We start from the raw sequence: 19770 nt of genomic DNA on the forward strand, positions 1-19770 counted from the left end.
CTTAACATGGGGGCCATAATAATTCTCTATCTTACATTAATTACTATTGCCAAACAAGGATGTGAGAAATCAGTGTGCGAACACCAAAAACCCACAGCATCGTGCAAATACAAAAGTCGCCTGTGGGCACAGGAGAGGAAGGGCTGGTGAAGCGGAATGGTTTCCAGCAAGTGCAAACATTTAACAAAATTATTCCCATCTTTATCACTCTGTGTGTGTGCGTGTGTGTGTGCATGTGTGTGTGTGTGTGTGTGTGTGTGAGAGTGTGCCAAGGCACGCCCACCTTGTGGAGCTCATTTTCTCCTCCCACCTTTACGCACATTCCACTCAGGTTACCAGGCTTGTAACACAAGCATCTTTACGCACATTCCACTCAGCTGTTACCAGGCTTGTAACACAAGCATCTTTACCTGCTGGGTCAACCTCACGGGCCCAGCAACGGCAACCTTTCTATGAGGCCAAACCTAACCCATCTCTGATATACGGCAAAACAAACTGTGTCCCAGCTTCTCTATTCTTTCCCTCTCATACACGTGTCCTTGTTTCTCAACATTTTGACATTCATCTTCATTCAAAATGTTTCTGGTTTCGCACTCTCTTCTTTTTCAGATGTACAGCCTCCACAGCCTGTGTCCAAGAGTTTTACACAGGCATCTTTAACAGCCCACTCAACACATCCAACTTTAAAAAAAAAAAAATAGATCCTGCTAAAAACTCACCTCATTTCTTACTACTGTTTTCATTACACCACAATTATATCTTGAACATAGCAGATATTACAACTGTTTTGCCACTATTTGCATATAAAAATGCTTGTTTTCTAACTGTAGTTTCACACTGTGAATTATGCTGTGTTCACTTTCATCTGGTATATGGCTCAGAATCGCCTATAAACTGCACACATAGTATCACCTTGTACACACAGGGCCTTGGGGAATTGGTTCCAGGATCGCTATTCCCAGATACCAAAACCTACAGATAGCTGCATAGAATCTATATACATATGTATGCATACTTTAAATTTTAATTTCCAGATTATTTATAGAACCCAGGCCATTGTAAATATTGGGTAAATACTTGCTATGCTTTCTAGTGACTAATGACAAGAAAAATGTTTACACATTCAGTACAGATGAAAACATTTTCAATCTGAGATTGCATAAGTCCATAAATGCAGAACCCATATTTATGGAGAGCTATGGAGTACACCTAGGAAATATTTCCTGTTAGGATACTGTTTCCGGGAATTTAAAACCACCGAAATGCTGACTTACCTTCCAGCACCAGGCTCCGTCATTGCTATGGCGCCGATGCACTTGCCTGCCGTCATCTGGGGGATGAAGCGTTCAATCTGCTCTTTTGTGCCATAATTTGCAATATAGGGCATGACAATATCTGAGTGGAGACTGAACCCAGGGCCTGTGCAGTTTGAGTATGCTCTTAGAACAGAAAGAAAGTGGAACCATGAAAGAGCTACTTGGTTAAGTTTTTCTAATTTTTAACTTTGCTGCCTAGCATAACAAAGGTCTCACTGTGCCTTCTGATGAGCCCACCACTTCTCAAGTGCCGTCTCTGCTTTCACTACCTTTAAATTGTGGCTCTAACGTGGTGATGGCGCTTTAGGAGCCCCCGCCCCACAGGCACTCATCTGATGAACTAAGAGATTAAACACTGACCGCCTGCAAGTCTATTACCCCAGCACTGCAGCTGTCTTAGTATGGAGAACAGCTTGGGGATGCGTTCTAATGTAACTGCACTCAATTTATGAACTTTCTCTACTGCTTTCCTCGCAAATTTTATGATTAAGCCCCGTGGCTGAAGGACAGCTCACAAAGCAAGACCTCGCTTTAAACGTCTCCATACTTACTGCTCCTCCCAAGTAATCGCCGTAGAGTACAAGTCTCCACCGATCCCGCCATGCTCCTCTGCAATGTTGACGCCCAGCAGGCCTTGCTTGCCAGCTTTCTCCCATACCTCTCTACTCACTTCTCCGGCTTTCTCCCATCTGCAAGAACAAACTGGACGTCAAACAAACCTCCTGAAAATTATGGAAATGGCCACACTAGGCACTTGAGGTTTGTGTAGGAACATGACCTTAATTTAAAGTAACAGATGACATGGCCACGGGCCTTTCAATGGCTCTTGTGTCATTTCTCCTGTTCTTCTTCCTTATCATTGCCACCTTTTGCTCCCTCCTGATCTACTGACTAGACCTGTCATGTATACCTGCTGCTCTCATAGGTACTTGATACTCTAGGGAGCAAGCTTAGTTTTTACCACACAGCCATGAGATCTCCCTAACAAGACTTGAAAAGATTGATTTCCACATATTTCCTTAAAATACTGAATTTAAACTAGGCATGGTGGTGCTCACTTTTGATCCCAGCACTGGGAAGAAGACGCATGCAGATTTCTATGAATTTGAGGTCAGCCTGTTCTACATAGAAAGTTCCAGGCCAGCCGGAGCTACACAGACCCGTCTTAAAAGAAAAAAATTCATAAAAGCTGTTCTTAACTAATATTTAAATTCCATTTGGGATGTGGTAAAATTAGTGAATTTTGAAACACAACAAAGTTCTATTTTAATACAAATGAGATTTTCTTCAATAATAAAATGATTAAGCAAGAGGTACTGGTACAGAGGGCTAAAGAGCTGGCTCAGTGGTTAAGAGCAGAGAACCTGAGTTCAATCCCTAGCACCCACACAGTTGTTCCTTAACTACAGGTCCAAGATGCATAGGATATACAGAAATGTATTCAAGCAAAATGCTCATACATATAAATAAATCTATAGGACTTTTTAAAAACAAAATCAGTGGTAAAAATACTGAGGTGACCAATTACCTACCAAGTGGAACTATGCTGCCCTTTCAACATTGACATACTTTAATTCGTTCATAACAGAAAAAGAAAGATTATAAATGGACTAAGGATTTGACAATTGGCCACAGGTTTTTTTTCGCTTGTTTTTTAAATGTTTTTCTTGGTTTCCTTTGTAAATCCACAAACTTTCTCACTCTTGAATGACACACTTTACAAGGTCAAGTGTGATGGCACAAGCTTATAGCCCCACTCATTCTGGCACCTGAGGAGAAAATATCTGTGCCCAAGAACTCAAGATCAGTCGGGTATAGAAAGTGATATATGAGGACTCCAAAAGTAAAATTAATATTAGCAACAGTAATAATAAAATATTTACCAAACTGAGATATCTATGATCTCAACAGTATTACAGTAAACAACAGTGAGCAGGCAAAGAGAGCACTCTCTGCATCCCGTGCATGGCATCCTCGGAAAGGATCCTTTCCCATGTGACCTTATAGTGGGGAAGCAGGGGAGCAGGGCACTTACTCTGTATGGTATGGAACCACTTCTTCCTGGAAAAACTTCCTTACGCTTTCCCGGAAAATGTCGTGCTCCGTCGAAAAGATTCTTCTGATTCCAATATCAGTTAATTTTTTAGCAGAAGGGGTTTCCAGGCGTGCGTTTGCTCCAGAATGAGAACATCTTGAAGAAACAAGCAAGAGGAAGATTAAATCAACCTTTACTTTTGATATCCGAATGAATGCCAGTGAATAACAAGGAACCCTGAGATATGCTTCCGGCAGGATCTCCTCACCTCCTGGACCCTCCCCCACCCTCCCACCACAACTGAAACGAAAATCGCACTTTGTCCCAGTTCAACTGCCTCCATTCAGAAGTCTGCAAGGTGGAGCATGCCTCGCTCTGGCTATGTGAGCTTGGGTGAGTACACTGTTTCCAAACAGCACATGGACTCAACCACAATAGAATAACAGTGGCAAACTTTTACATCACATACAATTTTCAAAACAACAAGCAAACCCTCCCAAAGCAACAGTGTATCCAGAATCACAATTCCAAATAGCAGGAGCATACAATGTGAACTGTGTCAATGTCACCGGCACCCTACAGTGTCAATCAAAATGCCCAACAAGGCTCTGTGTGGATTTGTAGGGAATTCTTTAGGATCTTCAGCGGACATTTCCCTCTTCCCTCCAACCCTCTCTTCCTCAGGGGATATAAAAGGCCTTTCTCTCAGTTCATCTGCATTCAGGGTTTTGTCCTGTTTCCCCCGAGCTCCCCATAGGGGAACAGCCCTCCGTACGTCTTCAAACTTCTTTAAAGAAAAATCACTGTATTTGAAAACAAATATATGGGTTTTAAGAACAGGGTTAGTCCATTAACCCTGGTGGTGACCTTGCCCTTCACTGTGACGTGAATGACGACTCCCACATCTGACATTGTGTTCTGGGCCACACATTCAGCGTGGCCTGGGAGCTGGTTTCAGCAGGTATGCTGGATTTGACTTGGACTCTTAGAGAGAGGCGCGCATCCTGTACATTTGTTCAGAGCAGCTGCTATCGGATACAAAGCCCACTACTGGGTAGCCAAAGAGCTCCAGAGAGCCGACAAAGGACTTAAAGATCTTCCAGTCTTAGTTTAGTAAAGGTCAAACCATGTTTCACACAAGAGATTGGTCACCATGCTTATGAGGGTCTAAGGACTGATCTTCTCTTACAACATACAGGTGATGGCAACATGGTGGCCAACTTGGCCAGCCATTAATAGAGAGAAGTTCTGGAAGCCTGTGGCTATCACATGAGCCTAACCAGCAAGGCACTGCATACAGTAATAGACATGAAGTTCTTCCCTTTTCAGGCCGCGATGAGACCTCAGTGCTCACTAGCTGTCCTCCACCCCATTGCTGCTGCTTTCCAGCGAGTAAGTCTTGCTTTTCAAATGCTGGGTGTCTCAAAAAGTTAATACATATTAAAATGTGGAGAGAACTTTTTCTGCTGTGTGTTAAGTTCTAAGTTAGGTTTGTCTCTTTCTTGGGCGGACCCATTTTTTTCATTAGTCTTTTTCTAGAAAAGATCCATTTCTTAATTACACAAAGTAGAGCTGATGATTTAAATTACTTAGGAACTTTTGATAAAACATTAATACTTGCTTCTGAAATAAGTTAATACCCAAACCAGATAAAGGTCTAACAGAAAAGTTAAAGACCAAGCTCTGGAAGAGCACAGACCCCTCATGGTAAAAGTCATAAAAAAAAGTCATAGGGATGAAAGAGCATACCTCAGCAGGATGAAGACTATATATGACAGCCTATAGTCAGTATCATGCTAAACATAGAAAAAAATCAACCATTCCTGTTAAAATAGAAACAAGACAGAGTGATCCTCTCTCCTATTTAATACAACAGTGTTTGAAAACTTGGCTAAGCAATAAGACAAGAAAACAAAATAAATAGGATGTAAATAGAAAAAGAAGTCCAAGTATCTCTACTAACAACCTTAAAGACTACCAAAAAACATGCATAAGCCCTCTCAGAGCTAATAAACACCTTCAGCAAAGTAGCAAGATACAAAATTAACACACAAAATTCAGTGGTTTCCTATATGCCATTAACAAACATACTGAAAAAGAAAACAGGGGTCCATTCCATTCACAGTACACACACATACACACACACACACACACACACACACACACACAAGGAATAAACACAAAGAATAAACGACTTCTACAGTGTAAGCCTTAAGACACTGAGAAATGAAACCTAGGATGACAGAACACGGAAAGGCTGCCTATATTCATAGCTCAGAAGAATTAATATTATGAAAATGCCTATTCAATCAAAAGCAATCTACAATTTCAATGCAACCCCAACAAAAAATTCCTGGGCTAATTTTTAAAGAAATAGAAAAAATATGCTAAAATTTATTTTATATAGTTTATATGGAGGAAAAAAATATATGGAGGAATAAAACAGCAAGGATAACCAAAGCAATCCTGAACAAAAGAAACTGCTGGAGGCATCATCACCTATCTCAAGTTATACGGCAGAGCCATTGTAAAAGAAACAGCATAGTAATGCAGCAGAACAAACACACAGAACAATAGGACATGGGACACAAACACACAGAGAACAATAGAACATGGGACACAAGCACAGAGAACAATAGAACATGGGACACAAGCACAGAGAACAATAGAACATGGGACACAAACACACAGAGAACGATAGAACATGGGACACAAGCACAGAGAACAATAGAACATGGGACACAAACATACAGAGAACAATAGAACATAGGACACAAACACGTGTGCAGGCATCTTCAACTCCCTGATCTCTGGTAAAGATGCCAACAAGTATACATTGAGGAAAAGACAGCCTCTTCAGAAGATGGCGCTGGGGCACCCATATAGAAGACTAAAACTAGATTCTCATCTCTGACCAGGCACAAAGCTAAACTTCTAATGGATCAAGCGCCTCAATTTAAGATCAGTATCTCAAAGCTCACAGAGGAAAAGGGGGGTATGCTTCGACACACAGGTATGGTTCAGGGTTTTCTAAATAGGACTTTGTTAGCACAGAGCACAGGAATAAGATCAACCACCAACAAATGTGACCTCATCAAACTAAGACGCTGTTCAACAAAGAAAACTGTCAATCAACTAAAGGCAGCTGCCCACAGAATGGAGAAAGTCTTTGCCAACTCTACACCTGACAGAGGCTTAGTGTCTAGGAGATACAAAATAAATCAAGCAACCCAATTACAAAATGGATTATGAAACAATAGAAAGATGTCAAAAGAATAAACACCAAAAAGTAAAGGCCTAACAAAGTGTTCAATGCCCTCAGCCATCAGGGAAATGAAGATTAAAAGCTATTTTAAAATTCTACCTTACCTCAAAAGTCATCAGGGCTATCAAGAATACAAAATGACAAGCTGGACATGGTGGCGCACACCTTTAATCCCAGCACTCTGAAGGCAGAGGCTGGTAAATCTCTGTGAGTTCCAGGTCATCCTGGTCTACAGAGTGAGTTCCAGGTCAGCCTGGTCTACAGAGTAAGTACCAGAACAGCCAGGGCAACACAGAGAAACCCTGTCCTGAAAAAAACAAACACAAAACAACAACAACAAAAAAACACGAAAGGACAACTACCCCTGGCTGGGCTGTGGGGACAACTACCCCTGGCTGGGCTGTGGGAACAACTACCCCTGGCTGGGCTGTGGGTAAACCATTACACACTGCTAGTGGTGGGAAAGTGGAAACAGTGGAGAGGTTTCCTTAAAGAAAAGAAAACAAGAGAAAAAGAGAGAAAACTAGAAACAGAACTACCATATGACCCAGCCATACCAAGCCGGCGCACATGCCCAGAGATGTGTATCCTATCACGGATTCTTTTTCTTCGTTTCTTTTTTAATTTAGTTATTTTATATCCCGAACACAGCACAGTTTCCCCTTCCCCCCTCCTCCCATCCCCTCCCTTCATTTCCCATTCCCTCCCACCACCTCCACTCCCTGCTCCTCTATTTTTGTTCAGAAAGGGTCAGGCTTTCCTTGAGTATCAACAAAGCATGGCATCCCAAATTGTGAGAAGACTAAGCACCTCCCTTGTATTCAGTCTGGGTAAAGCAATCCATTGTGAGGAGATGGTTCCCATAAACCAGTCAAAGCATTAGGGACAGTTCTTGCTCCCATTATTAGGAGTCCTAATAGTAGAGCAAGCTATGCAACTGTCACATATACATAGAGGGCCTAGGTTAGTCCCATGTAGGCTCCACCGTTGTTGGTTCCGACTCTGAGTTCCTATGAGCCAGGTTAGTTGAATCTGTGGGTATTCTCGTGCTTTCCTCGACTCCTCTGACTCTTCCAATCCCTTCTCCCTCTCTTCAGCAGGATTTCCTGAGCTAGGGATAATGTTTGGCCATGGGTCTCCACATTTGTTTCTATCAGTCACTGAACGAATGCTCTCTGATGACAAATGGAGTGGTTACCAATTGGATCACAGGAGATGGCAGGTTCAGGTTACTGAACCCATTATTGCTAGGAGCCTTTGCTGGGGTCATCCTTATAGATTTGGGGGAGTTTCCCTAGTACCAGGTTTCTGCCTGGTCCTGAAATGCACCTCCATTCCAGTTATTTCTTTCAGTACTCTTCCCCCTCCATCCACACCCCAACCCGATCCCTCATGTTCCCATCCCCCTCAGCCCACCCAGGAGCTCTCTTCTATTTCCCCTGCCCAGGGAGATCCATGTGTCCCCCTCTTGGGCCCTCCTTGTTACCTAGGCTCTCTGGGGCTGTGGATTGGCAGCATGGCTACCCTTTCCTTACAGCTAATATCCACTTATGAGTGAGTACACACCATGTTTTTCTAGTTCTTCTGGGTCTGGGTTACTTCAGTTTCTAGTTCTATCCATTTGCCTTTAATCTTCTAGATGTCATTGTTTTTAACAGTTGAGTAATACTCCATTGTGTAAATGTACCACATTTTGGGGGCATCTAGGTTGTTTCCTGGTTCTGTGTATTATGAATAAAGCTGCTATGAACACAGTTGAGCAAGGGCCATTGTGGTTTGATTGAGCAGCCTTTGGGTATATGCCCAAGAGTGGTATAGCTAGGCCCTGAGGAGCTGGGTCTTGAGGAAGACTGATTCCCAGTTTTCTGAGAACATGCCACGCTGATTTCCAGAGTATCACAGAGATTCTTACACCCATTCATTGCTCCTGTACTCAAAGTCAGAAAATGAAATACGCCTACAAGTCCAACAAGAGATGAGTGGATAATGAAAATATATATTACTCGCTTTTCTGTTGCTAAAATACCATCGCCATAGAAGAACGGGTTTATTTGGGCTTCTGGTTCTAGAGGGATGAAGGTTGGTTTATTTGGGCTTATAGTTCTAGAGGGATGAAGGTCTTTTGCCATCCTGGTAGGGAAAGTGCGGCAGTAAACACGTGGCTGAGGCAGGAAGCTGAGACCTCGCCTTTGAACCACAAACACAAAGAACAAAAACCAAACTGGAAATGTCTACACAGCAGGGCCTCACCCCCTCCTAAACCTCACTAAAGGAACCAAACTGGTGGCCAAATTTTCGAAAGGCCAGAGAGAACAGGGCACAAGACTTGCAGCTGGCCACATAGATCACAACCATATCAACGAGACATAAGTTCACTTTATGTTGCTATTAGATAAACTTTTTTTTTTTTTTTTTTTGAGACAGGATTTCTCTGTGTCATTCTCTGGCTGTTCTGGAACTAACTCTGTAGACCAAGCTGGCCTTGAATTCACAGAGATCTCTGCCTCCCTGAGGGCTGGGATTAAAGGCTTGTGTTGCCACCACCACCTGGCTAAACATTTTAAAGTACGTGTTCTTCCGTACAGTTTTCCCATACATTGGTCTTCCCTCCACATAGAAACAATGCTAGGACCAGAATACTGTGCTTCTTAGATTTACGTGGGATCGTTTAACAATACAGAGACAGAACTTATGTGTAAGTCTGCCTGGATCTTAAAATATTACATGAAAATTTCTGACCTATTTCTAAGCACAGAGAAAGAAATGCACAATAAAGAATAAAGGCTTTCCAGTTCAGTCAAATAAAGGAATAAAGGCTTTCCAGTTCAGTCAAAAGAGCTGAAGGGAAGGCGCAGTGGGCAGAAACCAAAACATTTACTTGGCAGTTAAGTTTGTTGGAACATCTATTTTCAGTTTTGAGACATCTGTACTGAATAAACCAACAAACTTCAAGTTAGTCTATTGTTTTCTCTGCCTTTTAAGTCAGGGTCTTACCAAGTAGCTCAAACCAGGCTTCAAATTCCTATGATCGATCTCCCGGCCTGTGTGCTACCTCTTTAAAGCCTCGTTTACATAAAAAACAAGGAGGAGGAAACGAAATAGCACACTCAGGCCCTGGGAGTTGGCTATAAGTACTTGCTCTTTGCTTCACCTAGGCCTCATTCCATAAGTGCAGAATCAGGCGGCTTTCAACAAGATTGTTCATCATAATGCTCGTAAAAGTTTAAGAAACCTATGACGGTAAAACTGTAGCTCCTGACTATTTTCCAAGGTAGTTCCTCCCCATAAGTGAATCAAAATAAGATCTTATGGGCGGTCTTTAATTTTAAGAGCGCGAAAAAGACCTGATCAAAACGCAGAACATCGCTTTTTCAGAGTGTTCAGACTAGAAAACATTCCGTTTTTAAAGTCCTTGAAACTTTTTCTTCTCCTCCAGCCCACCCCCTCCCCCCATGAGTAAGCATTACCACACTTTTATGGTACTTCACAACAATGTGCTAATTAGCTCATTTAAATGCCCTGCCTCCCTAATTAACAAGGCTTTGAGCTTCCAGTTTGCTTTATCCAATGAATGGATTTTAGGATAGGTAAAACTTTTGATCTCAACATAAACACCCTTAATAGTCCATAAAGCTCTTGCAAGCTGCCTATTAATCCCTCTACATTTAATCAGTTTAAGGACTGGCTAATAAATCCACGGCCAATTTATCAGATGGGGCCCACACCAGGACGCTGGAGTCGGAACTATTAATGTTGCAGCCGTCTTCCGGCCCGCGACTCCGCACAGAGTCCCAAGTTCACGGTCAGGTTTGACAGACGCCAGCCTGTTCCAAGTGGGCCAAAGGCCTCAGCTACTCCGTGGCAGCGCGCCCGACCTGTGACCGCCTCCGCTTGGGGCAAAGCTGGGGCAGCCAGTCCCCGGGACACCCGGTAGGACGCGGGGCGAGGCCCGGGCCCGGAGCGAGCATTCAGCCGGAGCTTTGCCTTTTGGGGCGCGGAGGTTCGTGGCGGGCAGCGGGGTGGTGACACCCCGAGTTCGCGCCGCAACGGGCAGCTCCAGGTTCCGGAGAGAAGGCCCCGGGCGCGTCGCCCTGACCCGGCTCGGCCGCCACACCCACACCCCATCCCCGGAACGCCGCGCCCCCGGCTGCCTGCACCCCGGGCTGGACCCGTACTCACCGGGCGGAGGGCGGAGGGCGAGGCGCGGAGCGGGCGCTCAGGACGCGCAGGGAGCGGAGCAGCAAGCGCGCAGCCATGGCGGGACGGCCGGCGGAGGTCTGGGCTCGGGCTCTGCAGCGCGGCGGACGCAGGCGGGACAGCCGGGCGGCGGGGCGGGCCTCGGGGGGACAGCCAACTGCGGCCGCCGGGCGGGGCCGTCAGCTCGGGCGGGGTCTGAGCCGTCCCAGTCCCGCCCCGGGACTGAGCGAGGGGAGCCCCCCACCCCCCAAGGGTCCTGACCGCTTTGTGGAGCACCCAAACACCCCAAAGATCCGCACAGACATGTGCAGGAAATCCATTTCCTAACACTGGAGGGCTCACTTCACATAGCCAACTATATGAATACTCTCTGTAAAGAATTGTGCTGGCTTTTTGTTTTATTTTGTTTTTTCCTTGCAGAAGTTTGTAGCTACCATGAGGGGGAAATATATTTGATATGAAAAAAAAAACTTAACAGCTAATTTAATTTTACAATAGTACTTGAACTCGTATAGGCATATAAGGTCGTTTCTTTTTCTTTTCTTTCCTTTTTAAAAGTTCAACGAAATTTGTGGTAATTAAGCGTATGAATTTGACGTTTTGTCTTAGAGAATGCCTGAGAGGATCTGAACTCCAAGAATGTCCAGATTAGATTTCTAAGGAGGCAAAGTAAGGGGCCTTTCTAATTCAAGGTGTAGAACAGTCACCGAATCTGAAATATTGAAATTAGAGAAAGATATTTTGGGTTAGAAACCAACGACTGACATACAGAAATGTTTACAAGGAAAGTTTAGTACTTCACAGAACCAACAATCTGGGAAGGCATGAAGTCTTGTTCGCTCTTTTAATTTTTAAAGATATTTTAGATTATATTTATTATTTACTGTGTGTATGTAGATGCGCTGTGTGTACATCTTGGTGTGTGTGCGCATGTGTGTGTGTGTGTGTGTGTGTGTGTGCACGTGCATGTGTGTGTGTGTGCGCACGTGCACATGGAGTTGACAGTCTAGGTCATGCGTCTTCATCAGTCGCCCTCCAGGTTTCTCAGTAAACCCGGAGCTTATAGATCTGTCTGGCCTGTCTGTCCAGTGAGCTCCAGACATCTACTTGTCTCCGATCCCCTAGGGCTTGGCTTCCAAACTCAGGAAAGTCCAGCTAATGCCTGGGTGAAGGGGTGTAGGGGATTCAAACTCAGCTCTTCACTTTATCCATAGGAACCCCACCCCCAGCCTCCTCGGATTTTTTAGGCCCCAAAGTGTGTGAACCGGTAGTTTCCTCCGAAGGTCGTGTGTCTAACGAAATGCCAAATGCTGCAGCACTTCAGCTCCCAGAGTGCTTGCTGATTGAGTTCTACACCTGTGCATGCACTGGCCTCTGCCCTTTCGAAGGATGCTCATAAAGATTCTTTACAATCGAACCCTCCTCGTGTCTCTCTCCCCATTCAGAATGGGGAATGAAGGCCAATAATGCCACGTAAGACGGCACTGAGCTAGGTCTACTGAGGACTTCTCTGCGGTTATTGGGCCTTAATGATGTCCTTCAATGCTAAGCCCGCCGCTGGCTATCTTTCCAGTCTGCTGGTTTCTAGTAGGGCTAGAGGTACACAGTCAGAGAACATTTCTTTTAGAGGCTAAGAATTAATGCAAAGTCCTAAGGGAAATACTTGATTTCACAGTCAAAGATTTATCCACGTATACAGAGGCCTGCTTTATTATAATGCACATTTGCAAAAACATAAGACTCAGTGAGCTTTTCTTGCTTCTCCACACTGCCTGACTGACATCTGAGCCCAGGTTTGGACTCTGACCACACCACCTTAAACGGCAAGCTTTCCGGATTGCTGTTTGGCTTCTAACCCTGCTATTGTGCAGCCTAAGCTTAGATAATCTCCTGTCTCTCTTTCATTTTTCAAAATTAAATGAGCTCAACGTCAATATGTACATCCAAATTACTTTGCTGGCTTACTGAGAGAAACGTCAGACATGAGCAAGTTACTCTCCTGTTTGCCCATTCCTCAGACACTAACGTTCTCCTGTTTGCCCATTCCTCAGACACTAACGTTCTCCTGTTTGCCCATTCCTCAGACACTAACGTTCTCCTGTTTGCCCATTCCTCAGACACTAACGTTCTCCTGTTTGCCCATTCCTCAGACACTAACGTTCTCCTGTTTGCCCATTCCTCAGACACTAACGTTCTCCTGTTTGCCCATTCCTCAGACACTAACGTTCTCCTGTTTGCCCATTCCTCAGACACTAACGTTCCGATGCGTTTGCTGCACTTACAGAGGTCTTTCTGAACCGTGTGAAGACCAATTGTATATATTATGCCCCCTTCTCTCTCCTGTTATTTCCTAAGAACAAAGGAATTGCCTTAATAATCATAGTAAAGCTATTGAATATAGACACTTAACACAGTAGAATTCTGGTGTGTTTGTGGAGACAGGTTCTCACTTATTTCTGATGGACCTGGATCTTGCTATGTAGACCAGGTTAGCCTTGAACTCACGGAGATCTGCCTACCTCTACCTTCCAAACACACACATAATTTGCATTCATCCTGCCACTAGGAGACAGTGGCAGATTAAAGGCATGTGCTATCATGCCCAGTTTAGGTAAAGTTCCTCAAAACTTTACAGTCTTTTCCAGTTTCAGCAAATCTCCAGTCACATCCTCTCCTTGCAATGAGCTTTGATACAGAACCCCACCCAGGGCTGGTTTTATATCCCGGTCCTGGAATGAACTTCAGGGCCTTGTGTGCCCTAGCAGACACTGCACATTGAGCAATACGGGCTCCTCCTCAGGACAGTTTCCTGCTCTGGTCACCATGCGCCAGGTGTCTGTTTGGCTTGATTAGTTTCATTTTCTGTCTGTCTGTCTTTATCATTCACCTTCTAGAAGTAACTTAATCTGACTGTGTTTGCCTTTTTGTGTTTGTTTGTTTTTGTTTTATCTCCAGTGTTTCTGGTGGCAGAATTAACGCAAACCACTTGTGTCCTCAGTCTTGTTCTGCTTCTTCACTAAGGCTAATTGGGTCAAGTTTGGTTAAGATCTTGTTCTTCAGGTTTCTTTATCATAACGTTACTGTTTCCTTTTTTTTCCCCAAATATCAAATTCTTTTTTTTTATTTTTTAATTTATTTATTTATTAAAGATTTCTGTCTCTTACTGTTTCCTTTTTATAAAATAAAAACAAGGAAGTAGCTCTCTCTCTCTCTCTCTCTCTCTCTCTCTCTCTCTGTGTGTGTGTGTGTGTGTGTGTGTGTGTGTATTCCTGGGGCTAGAACTCATTCCTTCCACATCCATGCAACAAACCAGCTTTTAAGCATAGAATCAGCTGTGATAAAATGATACAAATGGTTAAACAATAAAGCTGAGCATTGGTGATCTTGACTTCCTCACCTTTTCATTTATCTTATGGCGTAATAGGAAACACATGGACAAGAACATTCTAGACTGAGGCTGAAAAGTCTTTTGAAGTTCTCTAATCTCTCTGTATCTCCTTTCCTTATTTGCCGCATGGAGATATTAATAGCATCTACCTCACACCCTTGTTGTGAAGCTAAAACAAAATATGTAGAGAATCCATTCTGCGCTCAGTAGGAGACAGTACACAGTAATTGTCATGAATGTGTCTGCTGACCCTAAATCTAAGAGGAGGGTATGCTCTGCCCAGGTTGCCATGGAAACATAAAAGCCAGAGAACCTGACCCTTCCTCTGATTCAGTTCCCATGCCTTCATTTAGGAAGGGTTTGCAGCAACTGATCCTGCTAATCCTTATTATTTTTCTATTGGATGGTTTCAGTGGTCCTTGTATTGTTTTTTGACCCCAAGTGGGAGAGAATGGAATAATTATCTCTTCTCTTTGTTTCTTACTCTTTCAATCAGAGAGAAAACTAGACAGATAATGTCAAAGCCTCCTTTAGTAACACTAGGAAAATTCTGATATCAATATTCTCTAATCCAGAATTCATAAACAACACAGGGGTTTTTAAAGTTGATGTTAAAATAGGTTAAAGGACAAGTGAATTTCATTTGTCCATAGTCTAAAACCAAGTACTATTTCTGACTTGATATTTTGATCTGGCATAAGTAATTGTTGGCAAAGTTAAACTTTAACCTTGTTATCTTCAGGGAATTAAAATATTCATTTCTCAAGGGACACCATAACCTCTAGGTCACGAGGGATCAAGGGGTTGACCAAGTACTTGGAACCTTTACAATTCACTTAGCTATGAAAATGAATAAGACAATATCTCTGTCTAACAGTTCATACATCAAGATAACAGGAAATGTCAGGAATGTAGAACCAATAAGTGGGCTAAAGTTGAGAGGTAATGTGATTAAAAGAGAAACAAGACAGATGTGAAGAGGTCAGGACTCAGCTGGAATCTTCTCTGAGTGTAGAAACTTCTATAGCTTGTGTTTCTAGATTTTATATATATATATATGTATATATACGTGTATAAATATTAGTTGGAACAGGTACCAGGAGGCATGAACTTGTGTGTCTAGCATATAGTATTTAAGCTTCTGCTTATTCAAAATTGAAGAAAAATAGTACCTGTGTCATGCTACAGGACAATGGTCTGTACCCTGTCACTTGTATTTTAAATCAATGCTGATTGGCCAGTAATCAGAAAGTATAGGCTAGGCCACCAGGCAGGAAGTAGAGGCAGGGCAATGAGAATTCTGGGAAGAGGAAAATTTCAGTCTGCAGTTGTCACCCAGAGAGGAAAACAGACTCATGGTGTGGGGGAATTGTCTGTATTCTGTCAATCATGTTTTAAATAAACATTGATTGGCCAGGCAGGAAGTATAGGCGGAAAAACCAGACAGGAAGTAGAAATGATGCAATGAGAACAGGAGAATTCTGGGAAGGAGGAAGTTGATTCCTCCCACTCCTAACCAGATCACTGAAGCAGCAGGATGTGATCTATCCCACTGAAAAAGGTACTGAGCTACATGCCCACATAGATCAGAAAAATGAGTTAATCAAGATGTGAGAGTTATCCAGTGAGAGGTTAGAGCTAATGGGACAATCAGCTTTTATAATTTATAGAGATCTCTGTGTGATTTTATTTGGGGCTTGCTGGCTGATTTTATTTGGAGTACCAGGCAGAACAGAAAACACAAACAAACAGGACCCTCCATTGTTACAGACACAGAGCAAGCAAGATGTGACTGCCTCGCCAAGACACATGGCTAACACAGACAAGAATTGTGAGTCAATACAAGTTATAAGAGTTAATAAGAAGCCTGAGCTACTAGGCCAGTTTATAATTAATGCAGACCTCTGTGTGATTTCTTTGGGACTTAACTGAGGGAACTGGGCAAGACAGAAACCCCTGTCAACAGTGTCATAAGTTTGTTGGGGAGATTTCTGCATAATGGAGATCAAGCAATGAGCATACAGATAGAATTACCATAAGCACTTGTAACTAATATTGTCATCCATTAGAAATAACCACATTTTTTGTGTAGTGAGAAAAGAATTTTAATTCAAGAGCATTTTTTTCCTTTTCAAATCAGACATCCTTTGCTTATCTTATGTGCTATAGTCTTTTTCAACCTGTTTCCCTCAAATTTGTCTTCAACCCAGAGATTAAATTCCCCTGCTTAAAGTATTATGGCCATTCCTCCTGGAATATTGACTTATCTGTTGGTGGAGAGCATGGTAGCATGTAGCCAAGTGCTGGAGTAAGAGATGAGAGTTCCATAGGCAGAGTGAGTGCCCGTCTGAGGCACTGGGCTTCGAAAACGTTAAAGCCCACCCCCAGTAACACACTTTCTTCATGGAGGCCATGCCTATGGCAACAAGCCATAAACACTGAATCTTCTAATCATTCTCAAGTAGTTCCACTCAGTGATGACTAAGCATTCAAATATATGAGCCTATGAAGGCCATGCTTATTCAGACCACTACAGATGCTAATCCCATTCCTGGAGGCTCTGCTCTCTCACCTTCGTTGCTTGCCAAAGTCTAGAACGTTAACACCCTCAGAATATTAAAATTTTGTTCAATGTGAATATTTAGGGGTGTGTGTGGCATAAACACTCAGGCAATTGCAAGAACCATCTTTGCTGCTCATTTAAAAAAATTCTCATATGATGGGATCTGCTCATAGATTTTTTTTTGTTCTGTTCTGTTTCTCTACTTGTTTATGTAGCCTTGGCTGACCTGAAACTCTCTATGTAGACCAAGTTGGCCTCAGATTCACAGAAATCTGTCAGACTGTGCCTCCCAAGTGCTAGGATTAAAGGTGTGCACCACCACACCCATCTAATTGCTTATTTTTTTTAATTTAACTTATTTATTTATTTTATATCCCAACCAAAGTCTCCCCTCTCTCCTTTCCTCCCATCCCCTCCTCTGACCTCCCCTGATCCACTCCTCCTCTGTTTCTGTTCAGAAAGGGGTAAGCCTTCCTTGGGTATCAACAAAGCATAGCATATCAAGTTATGGTTAGACCAACACCTCACTTTGTATTTAGACTGGGTGAGGCAACCCATTATGAGGAATAGGTTCCTAAGAGCTAGCCAAAGCTTTAGGGATAACCCCTGCTGCCACTGATAGCAGTCCTACAAGTAGACCAGGCTGCACAAGTCCTAATCACTTATTCTTAAAATATTTTCTTCTTGATCTCCTCACATATTTTGGAAAGATTCCTGTGCCTTGATTATGGATCTCCCTGTTTTTCTTTCTTTTTCTCCATTTGCTTTTATGTGGGGTAGGTGGGCTCTGATATGGTGTACCTGCAGAGACGAGAGGACAGCGCGTGGGAGTTGGTTTTCTCTTTCCACCACACAGGCTCTAGGTATTAAACTCTGGTCCTCATACTTGGTGGCAACTACCTTTCTCTACTGAATCGTCTTACCCATCCAACTGCCTGTTTTTCCAAAATGATATTTTCACAACAAAGTCTGGGCTTGGGATTGGGACTTGGGCATGTTGAATACAAAGAAGACTTCACTGCTCTGTGAATTTAAGTGAGAAAACTCCAACACCTGCCTGACTGTCGAAGCCCAAACCTTTTTGGACCTGAGTACTTAGCAGATTTTACTTGTTGAAAAATGAGGGAAAGAAAATACAGTACAAGGTGCTAGTGTTGAACAGGAGACGGTAAGTAAAGACTATCTTTTGTGACTTCCTACCCTGAGGCAAGTGCTTGAGTTTTGTGTCCCAGGGCCAACTTTGATGCTAGTGTTCTCCAAGGAACAGGGCCAAAACCAGCAGAATCTAAAAGCATTCTGTCCTTGGTGACTGTGCAAGGTTGTGTCAGACCTCAGGACTCTGGCTCTTGCCTGAAGTCTGCATGTAGTTCGATATAAATCAGTGCTTCTGATGGCTGCAGGCTACAGACCTTCTAAACCTACCAGCAGGAAGACCCAAGGTGTTTCCTCAGACTACTCCTTCTGAGCACGCAAACAGAACAGGGGCTGAGCATTATTTACTCAAAATTCTTGGGGCTAAAACTCTCCCAAATTGGGGGATGTGGTATATACATTTTGCTATATCTTGGGAATAGGACCTAAGCCTAAGCACGGGATTCTCTTAGATTTTATACAGATCTGCCTTCTTCTGACTACTCCCTATCAGGTGATTGAATTTTGAATTTTGTCACTGCTTCTATCACGTTGCTGTCCAAACAGTATTGCAACATTTAGGCCTTTTGAATCAGTGATGCTCAGCTGATTATAATTTTCTTGTCTCCCCAGAAGAAGATGATAACTCTAAATTATACCGTCAGCATGAGTTTTTATCGAGCTCCTTACAGATAGAAAATGGGTTATCTGCGCTATAATGTGTCATTTTTGCAATTACAGAAAGTTCTAGAAAAATGTTAACTTTATAGAAAGATGGTCAAAGAGTTTATAAGCAACATCTCATTCTCTCCATTAAAAAGGGCTTATAAAATCTTTTGGGGTAGTATCATCGTGATCCACAACGCTAGACATGGTTTGACAGTATTTGTACTGCAAGTTTCATCTAATTAAACAAGAACAATATGAGCTTCAGAAAAGTTTGAATTTCTACAAATAATACTATGCATGCACACACATAAACACATTATATATGTATAAATATATATAATAAAAATATTATGCACACATGGGGCTGGGGGAAGGGAGGGAGACTTTATTTTCTCTTTTGCCTTAGGTATCACCTTCTATGACTGTGATATTGTAAGATTAGGACTGGACTAAACATCTTTGGAGCTTAATAATTGCATTATAATATGTAAAAGTAGAATGCATGCTTCCTTTTTATTACATTTGAACTTTGTTCTACAATACAGACTGTTCCTAGTTCCTGGGCAAGTGTACAAGTATTCATTGCTCCATTAGGTTTGTGTCTCATTCTTAAGATCCAAGATAATAGAGATTAGCTGAGAATGCCTTCAGGGCCTGAATTCAAGAATTCTTTATTTCTTACTTAGCTATTAAAATGCAGAAATAGCTTACAATATTGGCCACTCGGAAGTTCAATTACAAATTACAAGCTTAGTGGCAATTACAACACTAACACAATAGTAGCAAATCTGGGGTCTCTGAGCAGAATTAGTATGAGTTGGACATAAGGAACTGCATTTCTTTTATCAGGGTATTTAAACTTTACTTCAAGCGAAGTTTTACTCAAGGTGACGATGTTGTAAACGACCCTTCACCTATTAGTTACATATAACTTTCGACAGATAGCAGTAACTGTGGAAAAGTTCGAGGGCGGGGGGGGGGGGAGGGGAGAAGCTGTCCAGTTCGTCACAGTATTCTCATCTGGGGAGCAAGGTCACAAGAAAAGCGAGTTTCAAAGCTGTGTCACGATGTATGCATTTGCCGAGCTTAAATCTGTCAGCAAGCTCAGGACGGTCCACACGAGAGATTTGAGAAGAAACAGCTCTTTGACCTCTTAATAACTCTTCCTGACCTTTGGCTTATTTGCAGCTGACTCAAAGATATTCT

The 19770-nt window shown here is 42.7% G+C and overlaps 1 protein-coding gene across 1 annotated transcript in view; it reads right to left on the reverse strand.

Annotated features, from left to right (window-relative positions):
* Positions 1-10948, reverse strand: part of Acadl (acyl-CoA dehydrogenase long chain) — a 30055-nt gene extending 19107 nt beyond the window's left edge. The window contains exons 1-4 of the mRNA XM_041631974.1: positions 10796-10948; positions 3352-3507; positions 1868-2005; positions 1275-1439 (exon numbers count right to left, since the gene is read on the reverse strand). Coding sequence (XP_041487908.1) covers positions 1275-1439; positions 1868-2005; positions 3352-3507; positions 10796-10872 — 536 coding nt within the window. The 5' untranslated portion in view covers positions 10873-10948. The remainder of the gene's footprint in view (positions 1-1274; positions 1440-1867; positions 2006-3351; positions 3508-10795) is intronic.
* Between the last annotated feature and the right edge of the window lie 8822 nt (positions 10949-19770).

The sequence above is a fragment of the Microtus oregoni genome, unplaced genomic scaffold, assembly GCF_018167655.1.
Source record: "Microtus oregoni isolate MIOR12 unplaced genomic scaffold, Mior012 000038F_ref0000394, whole genome shotgun sequence".
Classification (NCBI taxonomy): Eukaryota; Metazoa; Chordata; class Mammalia; order Rodentia; family Cricetidae; genus Microtus; species Microtus oregoni.